The 18,034-nt window shown below is 47.3% G+C and overlaps 1 protein-coding gene across 1 annotated transcript in view; it reads right to left on the bottom strand.

Moving 5' to 3' along the window:
- GFOD1 (Gfo/Idh/MocA-like oxidoreductase domain containing 1) overlaps positions 1-17,095 on the bottom strand; it is a 108,788-nt gene extending 91,693 nt beyond the window's left edge. The window contains exon 1 of the mRNA XM_058555244.1: positions 16,192-17,095. Within this exon, the coding sequence (XP_058411227.1) occupies positions 16,192-16,444 (253 nt within the window). The 5' untranslated portion in view covers positions 16,445-17,095. The remainder of the gene's footprint in view (positions 1-16,191) is intronic.
- Positions 17,096-18,034: the final 939 nt, after the last annotated feature.

Below are 18,034 nucleotides of genomic sequence, written 5' to 3'. Positions count from 1 at the left end.
CATATTTTTAAAAATTAAAAGTTTAGAGAAGAAAAAAAAATCCATAATCCCACAATCCCATAATAACCATCACTAGGACTTTTGGCTTACTACCTACCAGACTTTAATTTTCTGGGCATGTGTGTATGTGTGTTTTAAACAAGGCTGTCATCATCATATACAAATACTTCCATATCCTTTTTCTTTACCTATAATCATGTCATAGAAATTCCCCATATTGCTACAGTCTTCCTATACATAATTCCAATGGCTATTTAGTATTGAATCAACTGTATTTACCATATTTACCTAACTGATCTCCTAATGTGGAAACTTTACCTTTGTTTCTAGTGTTTCAGCAACATAAATAAAGCTTCACTGAACAATGTTGTGTATTCAGGTTTCTTCAAGTTATTATTTGAGGTTATTTCCTTAGGAGAGCTTCCCAGAAGTCAACTTCTCTATTTTCCTCATTGTTGGAGAAACACGGCCCCAAGTGATTAAAGATCTGATAAGGTAGAAGGAACACCCGAGAGACCTGCGTTTGGTCCTGACTCAGCTGTCAACGATTAGCTGTGTGAACACCGACAAGCCACTCAACTCCTCTGAGACTGGGTTTCCTTCAGGGGTCAGGGGATAGGTCCCCCCAAGGCCTGTCAGGGTGTTCTAATCACCAGGAGTGTTCTCTTTCTGCTGTTCCACACGGCCTCCCACGAGAGGCCAGACCATGCAGCCAGCCTTCCTCTGCTTCTCTGCTTTCACATCAGCTGCTCAGGAAAATGACGTAGTGAAAGCCCATTGGGGACCAGATTTGTTACAGCAAGTGGGGGCCTTGCAGATCAAATCTAGGGTGTGCAAAATGTGGTATTGGCTGTTTCTCCACCCTGTGGTCCTGGGCACGCCTTTCCGAATCCAGGTCAGCCGTGGAATTCAACAGACCTCACTTCATACCTGGGAGTGGTGACTATAGGGCATTGTGACAACAATAAACACACACAGGCCTGCACATGGGGACTTCCCAGAATTCAGTCATGCGGGGATGGGAGTCGGCCTATGTCTCTTATCGTGGTTCTCTAGGACGTAAAGAGGCCACTGTGCTTACAACCACTGATCGCTGCAGGTAAATACACCCCACTCAGCCCAGAGCACACGAGAAAAAAGGGAAGAATGCATCACTCTTGTTTCTATCTTGTCCATACAACAGTTTAAATTTTGGCCTCTTTAAAAAATGAATTATAATCAGCAGAGAAGGGAAGATAATTAAATAAAATCTTCTTAATCTTTCAACATCCCGTATGATACATACAGTTCCCCACGCGGTTGTCTCTCCAGTTATGGAATTAGATGATGCGAGCTCCAGGTTAATCATCATTTTCCCCTTGTCGTACTTTCTCGGTGAAAATCACATGGCCTTTGCACATACGGACCACGGAATTTGCAGCATGGTGTGCTGGCACACACACCAGCTTGAGTCAGACAAACCTACGTCGATTTTGATTCCACTTCTTCTTAGTTGAGTAATCCTAACAAAACACCATTTCACAGAATCTAAGACACTACTGCAAAGACCTACGATTATTTTACTTACCACCAGGAAAAAAAAAAGCCTCTGCCAATTTAAACTATGACATGACATTGATTGTAAGACATATCCCTATTTTAGATTTTAAAGTGTGAAAATGTGTCTTAGAATCAATGGTATGTGATATTTAACCTCTCTACAGTTAAATTTCTCACTTGGAAGATAGAGATGCTAAATGCCTACCCTGAAGGCTGGTTGTGAGATGGGAATGAGATGACAGCTGGATTGTGCCTCACTCTGGACCGGGTACTGCAGTAGGTACTCGATAAAATGTTAGTTCCTCTTCTCATTTCAAAAGTGATGGGTAGGTTCTGGATAGATTATAAGCTCTTTCAGAGTAGACACCAGATCTTAGACATTTTTGATCTCTTCTCACCCCCACCCATGACCTAGAAGATTGCCATACACGTTGTAGGCGCTTGATAAATGGATGGGGAATATAAATGAACTAGTTGAGAACTGATAAATACCCAAGCAGGGAACCCCTGTCGGAGGATGTCGTCAGCGCAATCCCACCGGCGGCCCTGGCACCTGGAAGTGACGAGCACACCTGTCAGTATCTTCCTGACTGGGTGCTGGGGGCTGGAAAGGAGAAAAGCAAATGTCAGCTGCTCGGGGCACATCCCCCGTGGCATCCCCCATACAGGCAGGCTGTGGAGGGCAGCCTACTGCAGCTAGGTAAGCACGAGTGGCTACGTCTCAGGTCCACAGACAAATGCTGCACCGTGGTACCCCTGGGCCTCCCGGGGAAAGCCGGGCTGCCTCTGTGCCCTAGATGTGAACGGCTGTGCATATTAAATCAGATAGGACACATCCCCAAGGGCTCTAAACCCGTCTCCCAGGACTCTCTGAGACTGGCATCAGGCGGTGTAAACAAATGTCCCATGTGGGGTGGTGCTAGAAGGAGCAGAAGTTCAGACAAACAGAGCCATGTGGCATTTTTTTCCCTAAATGTTTATGCCTCCTGCTTTTTTCTCCTCTGGTGCCCCAGCTTTACTGGAAAAGGGGAAGAGACAGAGCAGGGGAACGAATCTCACTTTCCACCGCCCACTTTTGATTATTCATCTTCATGTAGGAGAGAAGAAGAGCTGCCAATGACAAATTTAAATAACTAGTAATCTAACATCCTGACTCTGCCTTTGACTTCGGTCAAGAGACATTCTGTCAGAGGCACACTCGGGCATGTGTGTGCTGACACCCTCACAAATGCACACTCGTCTCTGCCTCCAAGCTCCAACCCGCTGGAATTTCACAGCCCCAGTTCCCTAAGGAGCGCTCACACAAATGGATGTTGCTTTCACAAAGTTAATGGGACTTGAAGAAAAAAAAGGAAAGCAATAATAATTAGCAAAACAGCTATTAGCTATTCGTTGATATTTCATCCTTTAGAATTTATTTAGCCTTACCCCTCAGATGAAGGGAAGGACAGGGAAAGCGGAGAGAGGAGGAATTCGGTCAGAAACCTCATTTTCCCTGGAGTCATACAAACTGTTGGCAGCAGAGGAGAAAGCAGCCTTCCTGGGAAGTCAGTATTCCTCCCTAAAGCAAGTTCTCAGGAACCGGCTGTGAGTGGCGGGCTCTTGCAGGATTAGGAGGCCTGCATCTAGTCCCTTCCCCGCACTGCCCTCCTTTGCTTCTCTCCACTTTAGGCTCTACATTGGCCAAAAGGAGAGAAAACCTCGCAGGGTTGCTGAGAGGGTTAAGGAAACGTCTCCTGTGAGCGAAGGCAGAGTTCCCACCCTGGCGTCACTCCAGCCTCCTCTGGGCCATCTGCTACCTAAAGTACCTGTGACGACCCCAAGGTGGGGACGTGCGTCATTTATCTGGTTGCTCATTCCCAACATCTAATGGGGATTTTAGGACTTTCCACAGCATATCTCCTTCTTATGAATAATAGAGTCCTTACGAATAAATAGAGAAGGTCATGCACATACTCCATTAAACATCCACTAATTAGTTTTGAGACACCAATAACCCACTGTCATCTCATTCCTGGGAGAAAATGAAACACACCCAAAAGTTTCGATTTCTCAAAAATTCATGTTTAGATCAAACATAAATGACTGCTTTGTTCACTGCTGAATCCCCAGCCTCGAGATTCGTGCTGGCCGATAGAACTTTCTGCAATGGTGGAAATGTTCTATGCTCTACCGTCCAATATGGTAGCCACCAGCCAGCCACATGTGGCCTTCAAGCACTTGAAATGTGGCTAGGCAACTGAGCAACTGAATTTATTTTGTTTAGTTTTAATTTTTATGTAAATTTAAAGAGCCACATACGGCTAATGGCTACCGTATTGCAAAGCACAGATCTCGCGAGTGCCTGGGATATAGCTGGTGCTTGATAAATATTTGTTCAAGGGGGAGAACGAATGGACAGTAGCTCACCATAAGTTCTGACTAAGCAGGATTCTCATGTTTATTTGAGCACTCACTTTAAATGAGTCCCTGTTTAAGTCAACAACCTTCTGAGCTAGGTACTTTTATTATCTCTGTTTTACAGAAGAAACTGAGGCTCAAAAGAGTTAAGTGGAAGACCCACAGCCATGTAGAACGTGGCAAGGCCAGGATTCAACCCCTGGCAGCGTGATGGGGGAGCTGCTTAAAATTGGCCGACTTGTCCACGGATGAAAAAAGCATTCGGGTGCCTCACTTTACTTTCTACAGGATGACACCAAATTCAACAGGGAACTTTTCCTTTTGAAAGAGAGCAATGAAGATACACAGGGTGTCACGTTTGGGGATCTTTTAAAAGCCTAGCCAGCGCACTCACCTAGCAAGGCTCTGTTGACTGACTTCTGGATCCCAAGTCAAGAACCAATTACTTATTCCACCGCTGTGGCCTTCTCCTAAAACCATCTCCCACGACAGCAGACTCTGCAGTAGCCCCACAATCATAATCTCCACAAGCTCTCGCCTCCTAAGGTTGACAAGCACGTCCACATGTCACGCACTGAGTGTCCATCTCCAAGGAGATCCTTTCACCCTTTCCCGTCCAATAAATCATAGCCCCAGCCCGGCACTGACCCTGGCACCATAAGGGGATCCACTGTATCACAAGGGAACACCACTGTCTGACACAAGCACAAAACCAGGAACTGAGCACAGCCAGCTCACCCTCTGCTCAGCTGACCCTACTCTCCGCCATTGCACGCCCCTGACTCCATCACAGAGGGGGCTTTTGTCTTTACAACGTTCTTCCTGCTGAATCGATTTTTGCAGCTCTTTTCACACCGTTTAAGGCGGCCATTTGTGCTCCTCTCAACGGGGCTCTTTCCAACGTTCCTGCAAGCTGTTTCCTCTGCCTACCCCAGAGCTCTGTCATCTGTGACTATCACCATTTGGGATCCAAACAGAGAGAAAGATGCAAGTGGAACTTGCTGTTGATGAAGGAGGGGGAGGGGAATTTGCTGGCCAAAAAAATTTTTTTTTTAATTCTAGGTAAGAAAAATATTTTTAAAATTTGGACATTCTTAAACCACTCTAACTTGGTCCTAGGCAGTGGACCAGAGGAAACAGTTTTCCTCAGAGTGTTGCTACAGAACCAGACAGCTCCTTGAAGAGAATTTTACATCATAGAGCCTTCTATATCTTCCTTTTCAATTATTTAAATCTTACCCCCTCCTCCTCCAAAAGGTCTCCCCAGACCATTCCAGCTCTCAGGAATTCCTCTCTCCTCAGCTTTCAGGCAGCATCCATTATCTGGAGGGCCACCTCCTCAGGAACTCACGCTGCCTGAGGGGAAGGGCGCTGGGGACCAGTGTGGCCTTTCCTTACTGGCCCCACGCACTTTATCTCTAACCTCAAACTCATGTTCCCTGCTCAGCAAAACAAGAGCTCAGCAGTGAACTAGAACCAGCCCTTCTAGAAGGTAACATAGCGATAATTCACCACCTATTAGAGGAAGCCCCTTCCAGGCCTCACTCTGCTGCAAGTCTCCCATTCACACACATGGCATTTTTTATGAGGGGAATTCTGTTCTAACATTTTCTCCATTTTTTTCCCTTTGTTTTAGTGCCCTTTATAGCCTAGCACTGGGAAGCTACCCAGGTGGTCCACCCTTGATCGGATACTGGTATTTTGGGTTACTCAATGGCCTTAAGCAAACACTTCCTGGCATTGCAGTTTAACGATTCGATTTGTTCTGTACTGAATCATCTATTTCATCGCATGGTTTGCATATGCTTATCTTCTCTCAGGACAAAGACCATATCTCACTATCTGCGGTATTTCTCACCACAGCTAACACAGTGCTACAGGCATTCAAAAGGCAGTTATGAAGTAAAAACAAATGAAAAAAAGAGCAGGCCCAGGGCAGCACGGGAGACCTGGTCATCAGCATCCGCTCACACGGCTGTCTCCCTCTTCTAAATAATGAACCACTGCAATGAAGATCTGGCAAAGCTGATTTTACTTGGGTTAGAGAATTAGTTCAGCTGTATCTAGTTCCAAAATCAAAAATACAGGGAAGTACTTGAAAACCCAAATAATCTACTCCTAACTTAATAACAAAATTACAAAAGCAATGCTTACAACTTAATAATAAGAGGACAAACAACACAATTTAAAAATGGTCAAGAGATTTGAATAGATGTTTCACCAGAAAAGATATATGAATGGCTAATAAGCACATGAAAAGGTGCTCGACATCGGTCATTAGGGAAACGCAAATCAAAATCATAATGAGATACCACTACACACCAACTGTAATGGCTATAATAAAAAAGACTGACAATACCAAGTGTTGATGATGATTTGAAGAAATAAGAATTCTCCTACGTTGCTAGTAGGAATGTAAAATGGTGCAGCTGCTCTGGAAAATAGTTTGGCAGTTTCTTAAAAATTTAAATATATACATGCCCTACAACTCAGCAATTTCACTCCTAGGCATCTATCCAAGAGAAATGAAAACATGAGTCTACAAGAACATGTGTATGCACATGTTCCTAGCAACATTAATCATAATAGCTAAAAACTGGAAACAATATAAACATCCATCAAATGGTGAATGGATAAACAAAATGTGTTATATCCATATAATGGAATATTACTATGCAGTAAAAAAGGAATGAACTTCTGATACATGCAACAACATGGATGAACATCAAAAAAATTATACTAAACAAAAGATGCCAGACACAGACTACATATTTCATGATTCCATTTACATGAAATTTCTAGCTAAGGCAAAACTGTAGAGATAGAAAGCAGATCAGCAGTTGCCTAGGGCTAGGGGTGGGAATGGGGATTGGTTGCAAACAGGCATTAGGAAAATTTTGGGGGTGTTGGAAGTGTTCTAAAACTTTTTGTGGTGCTAATTGTACAACTGTATAAATTTACTAAAAATCATCAAATCACTTACAATGGGTGAATTTTATGGTATATAAATTATATCTCAATAAAGCTTTTTTTTTGTGTGTGAGGAAGATCAGCCCTGAGCTAACATCCATGCCAATCCTCTTCTTTTTTTGCTGAGGAAGCCTGGCCCTGGGCTAACATCCATACTCATCTTCCTCTACTTTATGTGGGACGCTGCCACAGCACGGCCTGACAAGTGATCTGAACCCAGGCCGCCAGCAGCAGAATGCGTGCACTTAACCGCTACCCCACGGGACCGGCCCCTCAATAAAGCTATTTTTTTAAAAAGCAATGCTCAAGTTGCAAACCAACCTAATTTGGGGCTTCAAAAATCTATAGTTTCAGTTTACGGATACTATGCTAACTAAAAGAGCATCTCAGTACCCTAAGGGCTATTAGTTGAAAACTGGAAATTTTAAAAAAACAATTCATATCATTTTAATATAAAGTTATTTTTTCTGCATTTTTAAGTACAGGGCATTAACAATTCTCAAGGGAAGTCTAAACTCCAAGGCACCCCAGACTTGCCCAAACTGGAAGGTCAGCTTCCCCAAAACCTTGTTGACAGGTGTAGAACTGTCAGAGTGAAGGGTCAACATAGCTCTCAGCAGTGAGTGTGTGAAAGCCTTTTCCCCACCATTCCCCTTGGCTTGAGTCTGAATGCAGAAGAACTTTTGCCTTCAAGGTCTTCCAGCTTAGAGGACAAAGTTCCGAGAGCACTCTCCTAGGGGTGCACACCCACCAGCTAAACTCACGGGAGCAGCTTCTCCACCGACAAGTCTTTCCAGACCCACACTTGTGTGACACATCTGCCAGGTGTCTCATCGCCCAGCTTGCCTGACGAGGTGGCCTTGATCCAGCCAAAATTTGTATTCATCAAGGTTTTCCACAGAAAGAGAACCAACAGGATATACATATATAGAGAGACAGAGAGACAGAGATTTATTTTAAGGGATTGGCTCATGCATTATGAAGACTGGCAGGTTTGAAATTTACAGGGCAGGCCAGCAGGCTGACCCAGGAAGAGTTGATGTTGCAGTTTCCAGTAGGAAGGCAGTCTGAAGGCAGAAATCCCTTTTCCCCAGGGACCTCAGTCTTCTTCTTGACTCCTGACTCCTTCGATGACCCACACTAATACTTGAAGACAAAGGGTCTATGCCTCACCACGGTCCTCTGCTGGTGCACACCACACAGGAGGTCTCGGTAAAGGCTCGCAAACCAACAGACGACCACAAAACTCCATGCAGTTGATCATGTTTATCTACTTTCCCATCACATTCTTTAAAAATACATACATCCTATTTATTTATTTGTGTGTGTGTGTGTGTGTGTGTGTGTGTGTGTGTGAGGAAGATCAGCCCTGAACTAACATCCATGCCAATCCGCCTCTTTTTGCTGAGGAAGACTGGCTCTGAGCTAACATCTATTGCCAATCCTCCTTTTTCCCCCAAAGCCCCAGTAGATAGTTGTATGTCATAGCTGCACATCCTTCTAGTTGCTGTATGTGGGACGCGGCCTCAGCATGGCCGGAGAAGCAGTGCGTCAGTGCGCGCCCGGGATCCGAACCTGGGCTGCCAGTAGCAGAGCACGCTCACTTAACCGCTAAGCTACCGGGCCGGCCAAAAATATATACATCCTAAATTTAATAATAATAATGACAGCAACAAGGTTGGCATCATTTGATCATCACATACATTTTTTCTTTCCACTGTTTCACTGTGGTCATTACAAAAGCAGTGAAATGCCAAATGTGTATTTCATAAAGTGAATAAAGAACATACATAATCAAGAAATGTCTACATTTGTAAAATCTTCAACCAAGTCTGTGTTCTCATAATCAGCACCTTTTCGGAGTGTGGTCCAGCTCGGAGTGACCACTCTCAATCCCTCCACCCTCACTGCCCTCCAGTAGAGAGGTCCCCCCAGCATTCTGGGATGTATCCCCCACATTATGAGATCATCACCAAAAAGACTGAGCCAGGACAAAGCATTGGGCACAAGCAGGGACAACTGGGGGTGAAGGGCAGAGAGAGGGCTGTGCTTTCCAGGTGGCCGAACCTGTAACATTTGCATCTGGGAGCTGCATGTGGACAGTGTTCCATCCACTACAGGGGCCCATGAAACAGAAGAGGCTGGCCTAAGAGGGATGGATGACGAAGCCGACACATGGAGAGGAGCAGAACACAAAATGGTAAAATTCCCGGAGTTCATGATTTCCAGGTACCTAGTGAGACCCAGCTACATCCCTGCCCCTGAGTCCCATGGGACGGCCCTGCATCCTTCTCACAGGGACGATAAATCTTCATAGGGGCGTGGTGGGTCCCAGGTAACACCATCAGCACCTTTAGATCACATATCTGTAAAGCAAGTACTGGATTCTCAGCCAATCTGACATCCGAAGCTTGGTTTATGCACATTCCCTTTTAAAAATAAGAAAACTTTTAACTATATTTTCTGAATCTAGCAGGAGTGAATCATTTCTACAGAAAATAGGAAAAAAAAATCTTCAAAAGTACTGTTTGGAATAGGCTAAAAGAAATGATCACATTGGGAAGTAAAACGAACATTTATTGAGCTTATGCAGAAAACTAAGCGGGGCCATGGCCTAGGTCTTTACACACTCTCTCTCATTTTAATTTTAACACCAACCCTATATGATAGTATCATTAACTCCATTTTATTGACGAGAAAACTGAGGCTCAGGAAGGATGGTTCCCTCTCCCAAAGTCACACAGTGGTAACTTGACAACCTTTCCTCTCATTGGTCAGTTTTGTGAATCACAACATCTTCTATAGCGATGCTCTTTGTTGGGCCATGATTGCCCTGAGTCAAAATATATCACTAATGGCCTGTGTATTTCTTTCTTGGTGAAAATCTTAAAACATGCTATTTACTTCCACTTTCGTATTTTTATTTTTTGGTTTTCCCCAGTTTCAGGTATCAAAATGCCCAACTTCTTCATTTGGCTTCTTCTCCTTGCAATTTAGACTTTGCCAGAATTGTTCATTTTTACAGCCAGATATCATCAACGAAATAATCACTCAACTGCACCTGATTTCAGTTAGACGCAATGAGATTGGTGATGCTTGACTTTTCCTAACAGCAAAGAGTCATTTCTTTCATTTACATAATACCCCAGGGCTTCCTCAACTCGACACCAAATTGATAGACCAAAGTCATTTCACTCAGTGCTCAGGGGCAGAAACTCAGCGAGTAAAAGGCAATCACCTTTCCCACACAGTCTTCAGATGGGAATAGATCATGAAGAGACTTCACGGAAGAATGGGGAATGCAGGGTTTGCTGGGATTTCACAACCGTCACCATCAAGTCCAACTGCACCGCACATTATCTGCAGCCGCATCTCTACCCATGTGGCAACCATGACCAGCAGGGCCCTGTCTCAACCCCATTTCCTCCCCGCGCTCTCACTCCTGTCCCAGCAGCCCTCCTCAACCTTGAGCAATTGCTGACACTGTGAAGCAGGACGGGAAAGGAAACACTGCTCCAGGACCTTAGCTAATGATGCCAAACAAGCTGGGGCAGGATCAACGCACAGCAAGATCAAAGCTCAGAGAAGCCCTACAGCCTTATTCACCATCTGAAAGGAGCCTTCTCTCCCACGGAGAGGCTTCCCCAGGAGAGTCTGCACTTCTATCTCCAAAAACAGGGGCAGGGACCGTGAAAACAGATGTCGTCACATTACACACAAAGGCCACAAGTATCTGAACACAGTTCCCCTGCCGGGTTAATTACTCACGGCAGGGGACGTCTTCTTTTCCCAAAGGCAGAGACTCATCACATCTGTGTGTCTGGCTGCTGCAGCATGCACATCATCTGGGAGCTGGACAGAAATTCTGAATCTCGGGTCCCACTCCAGAATCTGCATTTTGACAAGATCCCCAGGTGATGAGACTGTACATTAAAGTTTGAAAGGCACCAGGCGACTGCAGGCAGGACAAAAATCGACACATCCTGTTTATAACCTTTGCCTTCCCCAAACATTCATTCATTCGTCATTCAACAAATATTTATAGTGCACCTACTAGGTGACTCAGTGCCTGGCACTGTATAGGGGAGATAAGGCCACCCTGTTGAGCAAAGTAGACAAAGGCCCTATCTCAAACTTACCTGCTAGTTGGGGAGACAAATAGCAAAGAAGAGAACAAGCGAACAAACGAGAGAGATCATCATCAACTGTGACAGTGCTACCAAGAAGACAGAGAGGATGATAGAGGCATGATCGAGAGGTGGGGAAAGGCCTTCTGATTGGGAGAGGAGGATCATAAAGGCCTCTCTCCTGATATAACATTAAAGCTGAAACCTGAAAGTGTGAATGAGCTAGCCATTCCAAAGAATGAGGAGAGAACCTTCCAGGCAGAGGGAAGAGCCAGCCTATGCAGGTCCAGAGTCGAGAAACGGGTTGGTGTGTTTGAGGAACACAAAAGGCCCAAGTGCCTGGAGAATGGTGAGCCCAGGAGAGCATGCAGTGGAATGAAGAGGTGGGAGAGAATTCTAGGCAGAGCCATTTCAGGCCAAGTTAAGTCACAGCAAGGAGCTTGAATGTGGTTCCAAGTGCCACAGGAGCCACTGAAAGGTTCTGAGCAGGGAGTGACACAATGCCATATATGTATGTATATGTCACTTACCTCTTGGATAGAGACTAGACTGGATAAGAAACAAGAGTGGACCTAAGGAGGCAGTCGGGCGGCTTACTGTATAGTCTAGATGCAGTGGCCCACTGCAGGAGGACAAATTGGAGATGTGTTTTGACTGACCCCAAACGCTGGCTGGGGAGTTGTGCTGGGTGCTGCACGCTGTGCTGCTCTGGATACAAAGGGGAGCGAGACCATCCCTGGCTGCCTTCAGGCACCTGGCAGTCAAGCAGTTGCAGAGGGAGGCACACAAGGAAATCAACGAAATGCAATGTCATTTCAGATGCCAGTTAATTTGGGAATGTCTTTGTTAAATGAAATGAGCACATCCTTTTTGACCAGCAGTTCATGTATTTATCCTACAAGCAGACTGGCACTTGTGTAAAATGACATATGCTCTAGATCATTCATTACATGTTTGTATAAGCAAAAGATGAAACAACCTAAATGTTGAGTAATAAGGAACTGCTTAAATAAATTTTAATTTATCTGTACAATGAACTAGTATGCAGCCAAAAAGAGGAACAAGGATACTTTCACATTGAGTTTTTTATATACATATACGTATGTATATGCATGCACTGCTTAACGAAATACGCCATTAGGTGATTTCGTCGTGCAAACATCACAGAGTGTACTGACACAAACCTAGATGGTATAGCCTACTACACATAGGCTATATGGTACTAATCTTATAGGACCACCGTCATATATGCAGTCTGTTGTTGACCAAAACATTGTTATGTGACACACGACTATACATGTATATATGTATATATAAGTTTTTAAGATAATATTGTTGCATGACAAAAGCAAGGTATATAACAGTATGTATGGGATGTTACCAATAGCATAAAAAAGATTTTAAAAATTCTCACACTGATATTTGCCAGTACATACCTAGAAAAATCTTCAAAAGTAGACATAAACAGCTGGTAACAATGATTCCCTCCAGTTAAAGGACAGGGTCTGGGGGACACTTACTCTTCACTGTGTACTTTTATAGCATTTGAAATCTGTACCATATGAATATCTAACCTATTCAACATAAGTAAAATTTAAATTTTAAACAAAGGCACTAAAATAGGTGCAAGAAAAGACGGGGCATGTAGTGCTGAGACCACAGAAGGGTATGTAGGGGGTGGGACTGAAGAAGGGGAAGAATTCGGGGAGGAGGTAAGCCTGGGGCTGAGTCTCGAAGGATGAACAGGCATCTGTCACAAACGCAAGGCCGAAGCGTGTTCCCAACAGGCATGGACATATCATCAAACAGGGTCCATTCAAGGAAACACCAGTAGTTTGGTTTAGCTGAAGCTCATGGGCTTCGAGATGGCCAGCAGCTCTTGCCTGTCCTGCCAAGAAGTTGAGCCTTTCCCTAGAAGTGATGAAAGGGAGGAGCAGTGACACGATCGGGTCTGCAGTTCTTCAACTACAATAACTCGGGCAGCAGTGTGGAAGGTGGAGAGAGGCAGGGGTGGGAGCGGCAGGCTGCAACCTAATTCAGAAACTAGGTGAGGGCCTCGCTCCTCCCATGGAGGAAGCACTGATGCAGAAGACGGAACAGATACAAGAGGGGTTAGGAGACGGCATCAACCAGGTACGGGAACTGATTCCATGAGGGGGGTAAACAGGAATTAAAGGATAACTCCAACAATCTCACCTGGCCCACCATTATCTAAGAGAAGCAACTGAGGCAAAGGAGCAAATTTACGGGACGGAAGAGAAAGAAATGACTCCGGGGGAGGCAGAATGTTTTCAAATGTCTAGCTGTATGTCCTTGAGCAATTCGACTCAGGTCTCTGAATTTTAGTTGCCTCGTTTGTGAAACAGGGCTAATATCTATCTTAGGAGATTATTTTAATCATGAAATGAAATGTTTTCTGCACAGCACCTACCACATTGCCTGGCACATGGTGGTACTTAACAAGAGGCAGCCCTGGTCATTGTAGAAATTATACATTGTAGAAAAGTCTCTGCAACAGAGAAATGCCTAGTTCACTAAGGTAGGGATTTCAAGGAAATTTTTAGAAATTGAAGGAGGATGTGTGTGATTCAATTGCTCCATTCCTCTCTGGCCCTAGAGCAGCCCCTCATTGTGACAGGCCTGTGACAAGTCATGAGTACGGATGGAGAGCCACAGATCTCTCACCATTGCTGGGCAAGCAAGTCAAAGCCTTTGCTAAGAGAAGGGCAGCTCATCAGCGTTAGTCAAGATGGGCATCTTTCAATTCCAGGCTAACACTAGCACTCTAAACCCCCAACGGCCAGACCAGCCCAGTAACTGCTTGGGGTTTTCCACTTCCTGTGCTGTGTGGGTGTTGAACCTCTAACGGTGACAGCAAAACAAACGAAGACGACCACCCCGCTGTGAACTCACAGGCATGATGTGAAGGAGAGTGACCTCCGGGGATTTTCCAGTGAAGATGAAGTCAGGAACGAGACTCAAGTCCAGCCACATCTAAACCCAACGCCTCTACATTTTCTATAATCACAGACTATCTCAAATTACCTGCAAGTCAGGAATTTAAAAAAAAAAAATCTAATGCCTACCAAGGAAATATGAACAAAACCCTATTCCTTAGTCACGATTATTAAACTAACTCTATTTCTTATGCCTCTCACACTTGGTTTTGAAGAGGTAACTCACATTAGTCTTGCCAGGGAAAAAAAAAGACATTGAGATATTTGAAAATAAAAACAGAAGATGGATCCAGAAATGTATAATTTGTGCCACTTCTCTTGAAGCCCGAGTCCCCAAATACTTCCACGGCTAAAGTACCAGAGATAGTCAGAAAACAGGAATATCCTTGTTTCCCAAATTGCCACTCTCCTGGAGACATGCTCTAGGGTTGCTCTGTGGGTCTGACTCACAGGACTGTGCTGCCATAGAGGGGAGAAGGGATGTTACAATAAGGGCTTTCTGATATGACCAGTCATAAGCCCTCTAGTAGAGATGGGGCTCAAGATGGACCTGTTTCAAATAATTTCCCTAATAGATTTATGCTATAGAATGGCTATAATCTATGGGATATGCACAGATCCACCCACTGTAAGCACAGAGGTTAGCCACCCAACATAGATGTTAGATCAAACAGAAAAGAAACATTAGCCAGAACCCAATGACATTCAATTCAAGGCCCAAGACACCAGGCAACAAAGGTCAGAAGCTTAATGAAACTGACGTGAAAACTGACAGCCTTAGGCAGCCTCCTTAGGAATGCTATCAGATGTCCCATCTGAGTCAATAGCAGAATGGCCTGATAAAAATGGTTTTCTCGGGAGAAAGAGTTTTACACTCCGATCATAGGCCTCTAAAGACAGAATTAAAATATATGTACATTTCACCTGCCCTGAACTCATATCTGTTTTTAAAAATAGAACATTCTTTCCAAGATTACATAAATTACCATTGGTTTCTGGGTGCTGTCCCTGTTCCTTCCAGTCCTTTCCTTGTAACTCTTGTCTAATGTGGCATCCTGTGCCATATGCTTTGTCCCTTTCCTCATCAATAACAATTCCAACTTTCAAGGGTGGGCAATACATTTTCTCCAGAGAGTAAGGAGTGTATAATCTTCCTGGGATTGTCTTAGGTGTGTGTGAGAACTGCTGATGGACAAAACATGCACTTTTTTTTCCTCTGGGCATCGCAGAGATGCTGATACTCTGTGCGGCTGCTCAGACTGCCTGGGTGAGAAGAGTAGCCGGGATGGTGAGGCGTGGTGAACTCATCCCCAACCGGCTAGTCAACACCAAGGATTTAAGGAATTAAGGAGGAACCATTGCATGCTTCCAGAGGAAACTGGCAGCGCTGGGCCTTTTCCCACAGAAAACATCCGTGCCTCTGGAACTAGTACGCCTATCCGCTAAAAATTTAACATCTATAACTCCAAATCTGCGCAGAAAACAATTCCTAGGCTGCCGCACTGAAAAGTTAAATTCCTCTGGTTTTGTCAAACCAGTCTTTACTAACCTATGACCCCCCTGAAGACTTCCCAATAGATTCCCCCCAACCCCCATCCAACCACTCCCGCCATCCTTGCTTTCAGCGAAGACGAAATAATTCCAGCGGATTGTCACATCTCTAATCTCACACTAAACTAACTCACAGTAGAAAGAAACAAAATATCCTAGCAGGGCGCCACAGCTGCTAAACGTCAGGCAGTCTAGCGACCCTAGGAAAACCGAAGACACGTGTGGGGGCCCTTTATTCAGGCGTTCCTGGGCGCGCACTCGCCTCTGACAGGCGCGCACGCACGCACACACTCGGGCACCACACAGCTGGGGTCTTAGTTTTCTCTCCCTCAGAGCAGCCCATCCCCAGTCCTCAGCGTCCCACCCGCCTCGTCCCCCATCGCCGGAACACACGCCTCCTCCAGCCTCCGCGCCACACACGTGGGGAAGCGCGTCCGGGAGGTGTCAGAAGGGAGGAGGGAAGCGCAGAGGTGGGAAGGCCAGGGTGGAGGCAGGAGGGAGCTCCGAGTGGGATGTGGGATCTCAAGTCCCCAAGTCAGGGTAGGTGCCATGTAAGCTTCTGGGATGAAGAGGGGGCAAGAGGAGAAAAGCAGCAGAGAAGGAAAGGAGAGAAGGCTGAAGGGGAGGTGGGAGAGGGGGTCGCTCACCCAGGGTTTTGACAGCGATCTGCCTGGTGAGGGGCGGCGGCAGGTTGATGCACACCAAGTCCACGTCCTGGTGCAACAGCACCTCGTCAATGCGGCTGGTGTAGAAGGGGACGCTCATCTCCTTGGCCAGCTCCTCCGCTTCTTCCTGCGTACGGCCCCACAGCGCCTTCACCGCGAAGCCCTCGTCTTTCAGCAGCGGGATGATGACACGGGCCGTGAGGCTGGTGCCGAACACGCCCACCCCGGGAAGCATGGCTGCTCAGGTCCGCCTGGTTCTGCTTTAGCTCGGATCTCCAGTCGAACACGCGCACACACACCCCTCTAGCCAGCCCTGCACCCGGCTCGCCGCGGTGCGCCAGCCGCCGTGCACCGGGCAAGACGCCCGGGTGCCGAGAGCGCACCGAGCTGCAGGCGGAGCAGGCTCGGGGCGCCTCAGAACGGTGACTGCTGCAGTGTCCGCCACGCGGGGCTCCCGTCCTTCCCAGAGGCGGCGGAAGGGATCCCCCCAGGGCGCCCGAGGCCCCAAAGCCCCGCGGAGCCCCGGCTCAGGCGGCGCCCCCGGCGCAGCGCCGGCCGGCTCCGTGCGCCCAGCCGAGGCGGCTCCATGGCCGGCTCATCCCCGCGCCCGCGCCGCCGCAGCCCAGGACCGGCTCTCTCCCGCGTCGTTTCCGCAGCCGGCGACTCGTACGCACAAGCCTCTACACCGTGCCAGAGCACGGACCGGCTCGGCGGCAGGGTCCCCTTTCTCCCCGCTCTCTGCTCCCAATGAAATAATCCAGCGGCCACCAGGAGGCCAGCTAAGCATGCGGCTCGGAGGGCGCCGGGCGCGGATTTCGAGCTGCAGCGCGGCGGCGGCAGCAGCCACGACCCGGCCCCAGCCTTCTCATTCTGCTGCCATGTTCGCTGGCAGCGCGGTTCGGGCGGCCTCGGCCCCAGGCCGGCTCGGGCTCCGGGATCCCGCGGGGACGAGGGCGGAGTTGGTGAGTTTGGCTGTCAGCGGCCGGGTGTTCCTGCACCGCCCCCGCCGCAGCGCCGCGCGCCATTGGCCACCGCCGCGCGCCACCCCCGCCCCGCCGCCGCGGGCTCGGCGTGCGCGCTGCGCCCGGGCCCACGAACCCAGCCCAACTCCTCCCCGGCCCCGCCTCGCTCGCCTCCCTCTCCGCCGCTTCTTGCCTTTCATTGCCCTCCACCACCTTCTTCCCCTCCTCGCCTCTTGCCAACCCCGCCCCGAGCAAGCAAATAAATCTATCTAGGCAGGACGCGCTCTAATAGGCTAGTCGTCGGTCCCTTGCGAGAGAGCCGCGGGCGCCCGGACCCAGCGAGGTGTGAGCAGCCGGTAATTACAACCTCCGCTCCGGGAGCGTTTGCTACGTGCCAGGAACCATGCTAGGGAAGCTTTACCGGACGTTCTCTCTTTTAATTCTCGCACCAATCTTAAGGTTATGGGACACCCATTTAACTGATTATGTAACTGAATTCTAGAAAGGTTAAATGAGTTGCGCAAGGTCACACAACAGGTAAGCAATAGGCCAGGATTGGAATCCAGGCCCCAGAGTTTGGGCAGCGAACTGGAGAGTTCGCTCTCTCTCTCTCTCCGTCTCTTCCCCACCCCCGGCCGCGCACGCACGGTTCAGCCGTCTTCCTCCCAAACAGTCTTGCCTTGACAAGCTCTGCTTTCCCTTCGAGGGGGTCCCCGAAGCAGCTGCGGCAAGTGTGTGACAGCGTCTGGGTTTCGAGACAGAGGGGTCGCCCTGGCCCGATGCCACACCAGCCTCTCTGGCCTCGCGCTGTGGCTCTTTTCGCCGCCCCTTCCCGTGGCCTGCATCCCCTTGTTCCCCACCTC

Source organism: Diceros bicornis, chromosome 14, assembly GCF_020826845.1.
Source record: "Diceros bicornis minor isolate mBicDic1 chromosome 14, mDicBic1.mat.cur, whole genome shotgun sequence".
Lineage (NCBI taxonomy): Eukaryota > Metazoa > Chordata > Mammalia > Perissodactyla > Rhinocerotidae > Diceros > Diceros bicornis.
This window is presented reverse-complemented; position numbering and strand designations above follow the sequence as displayed.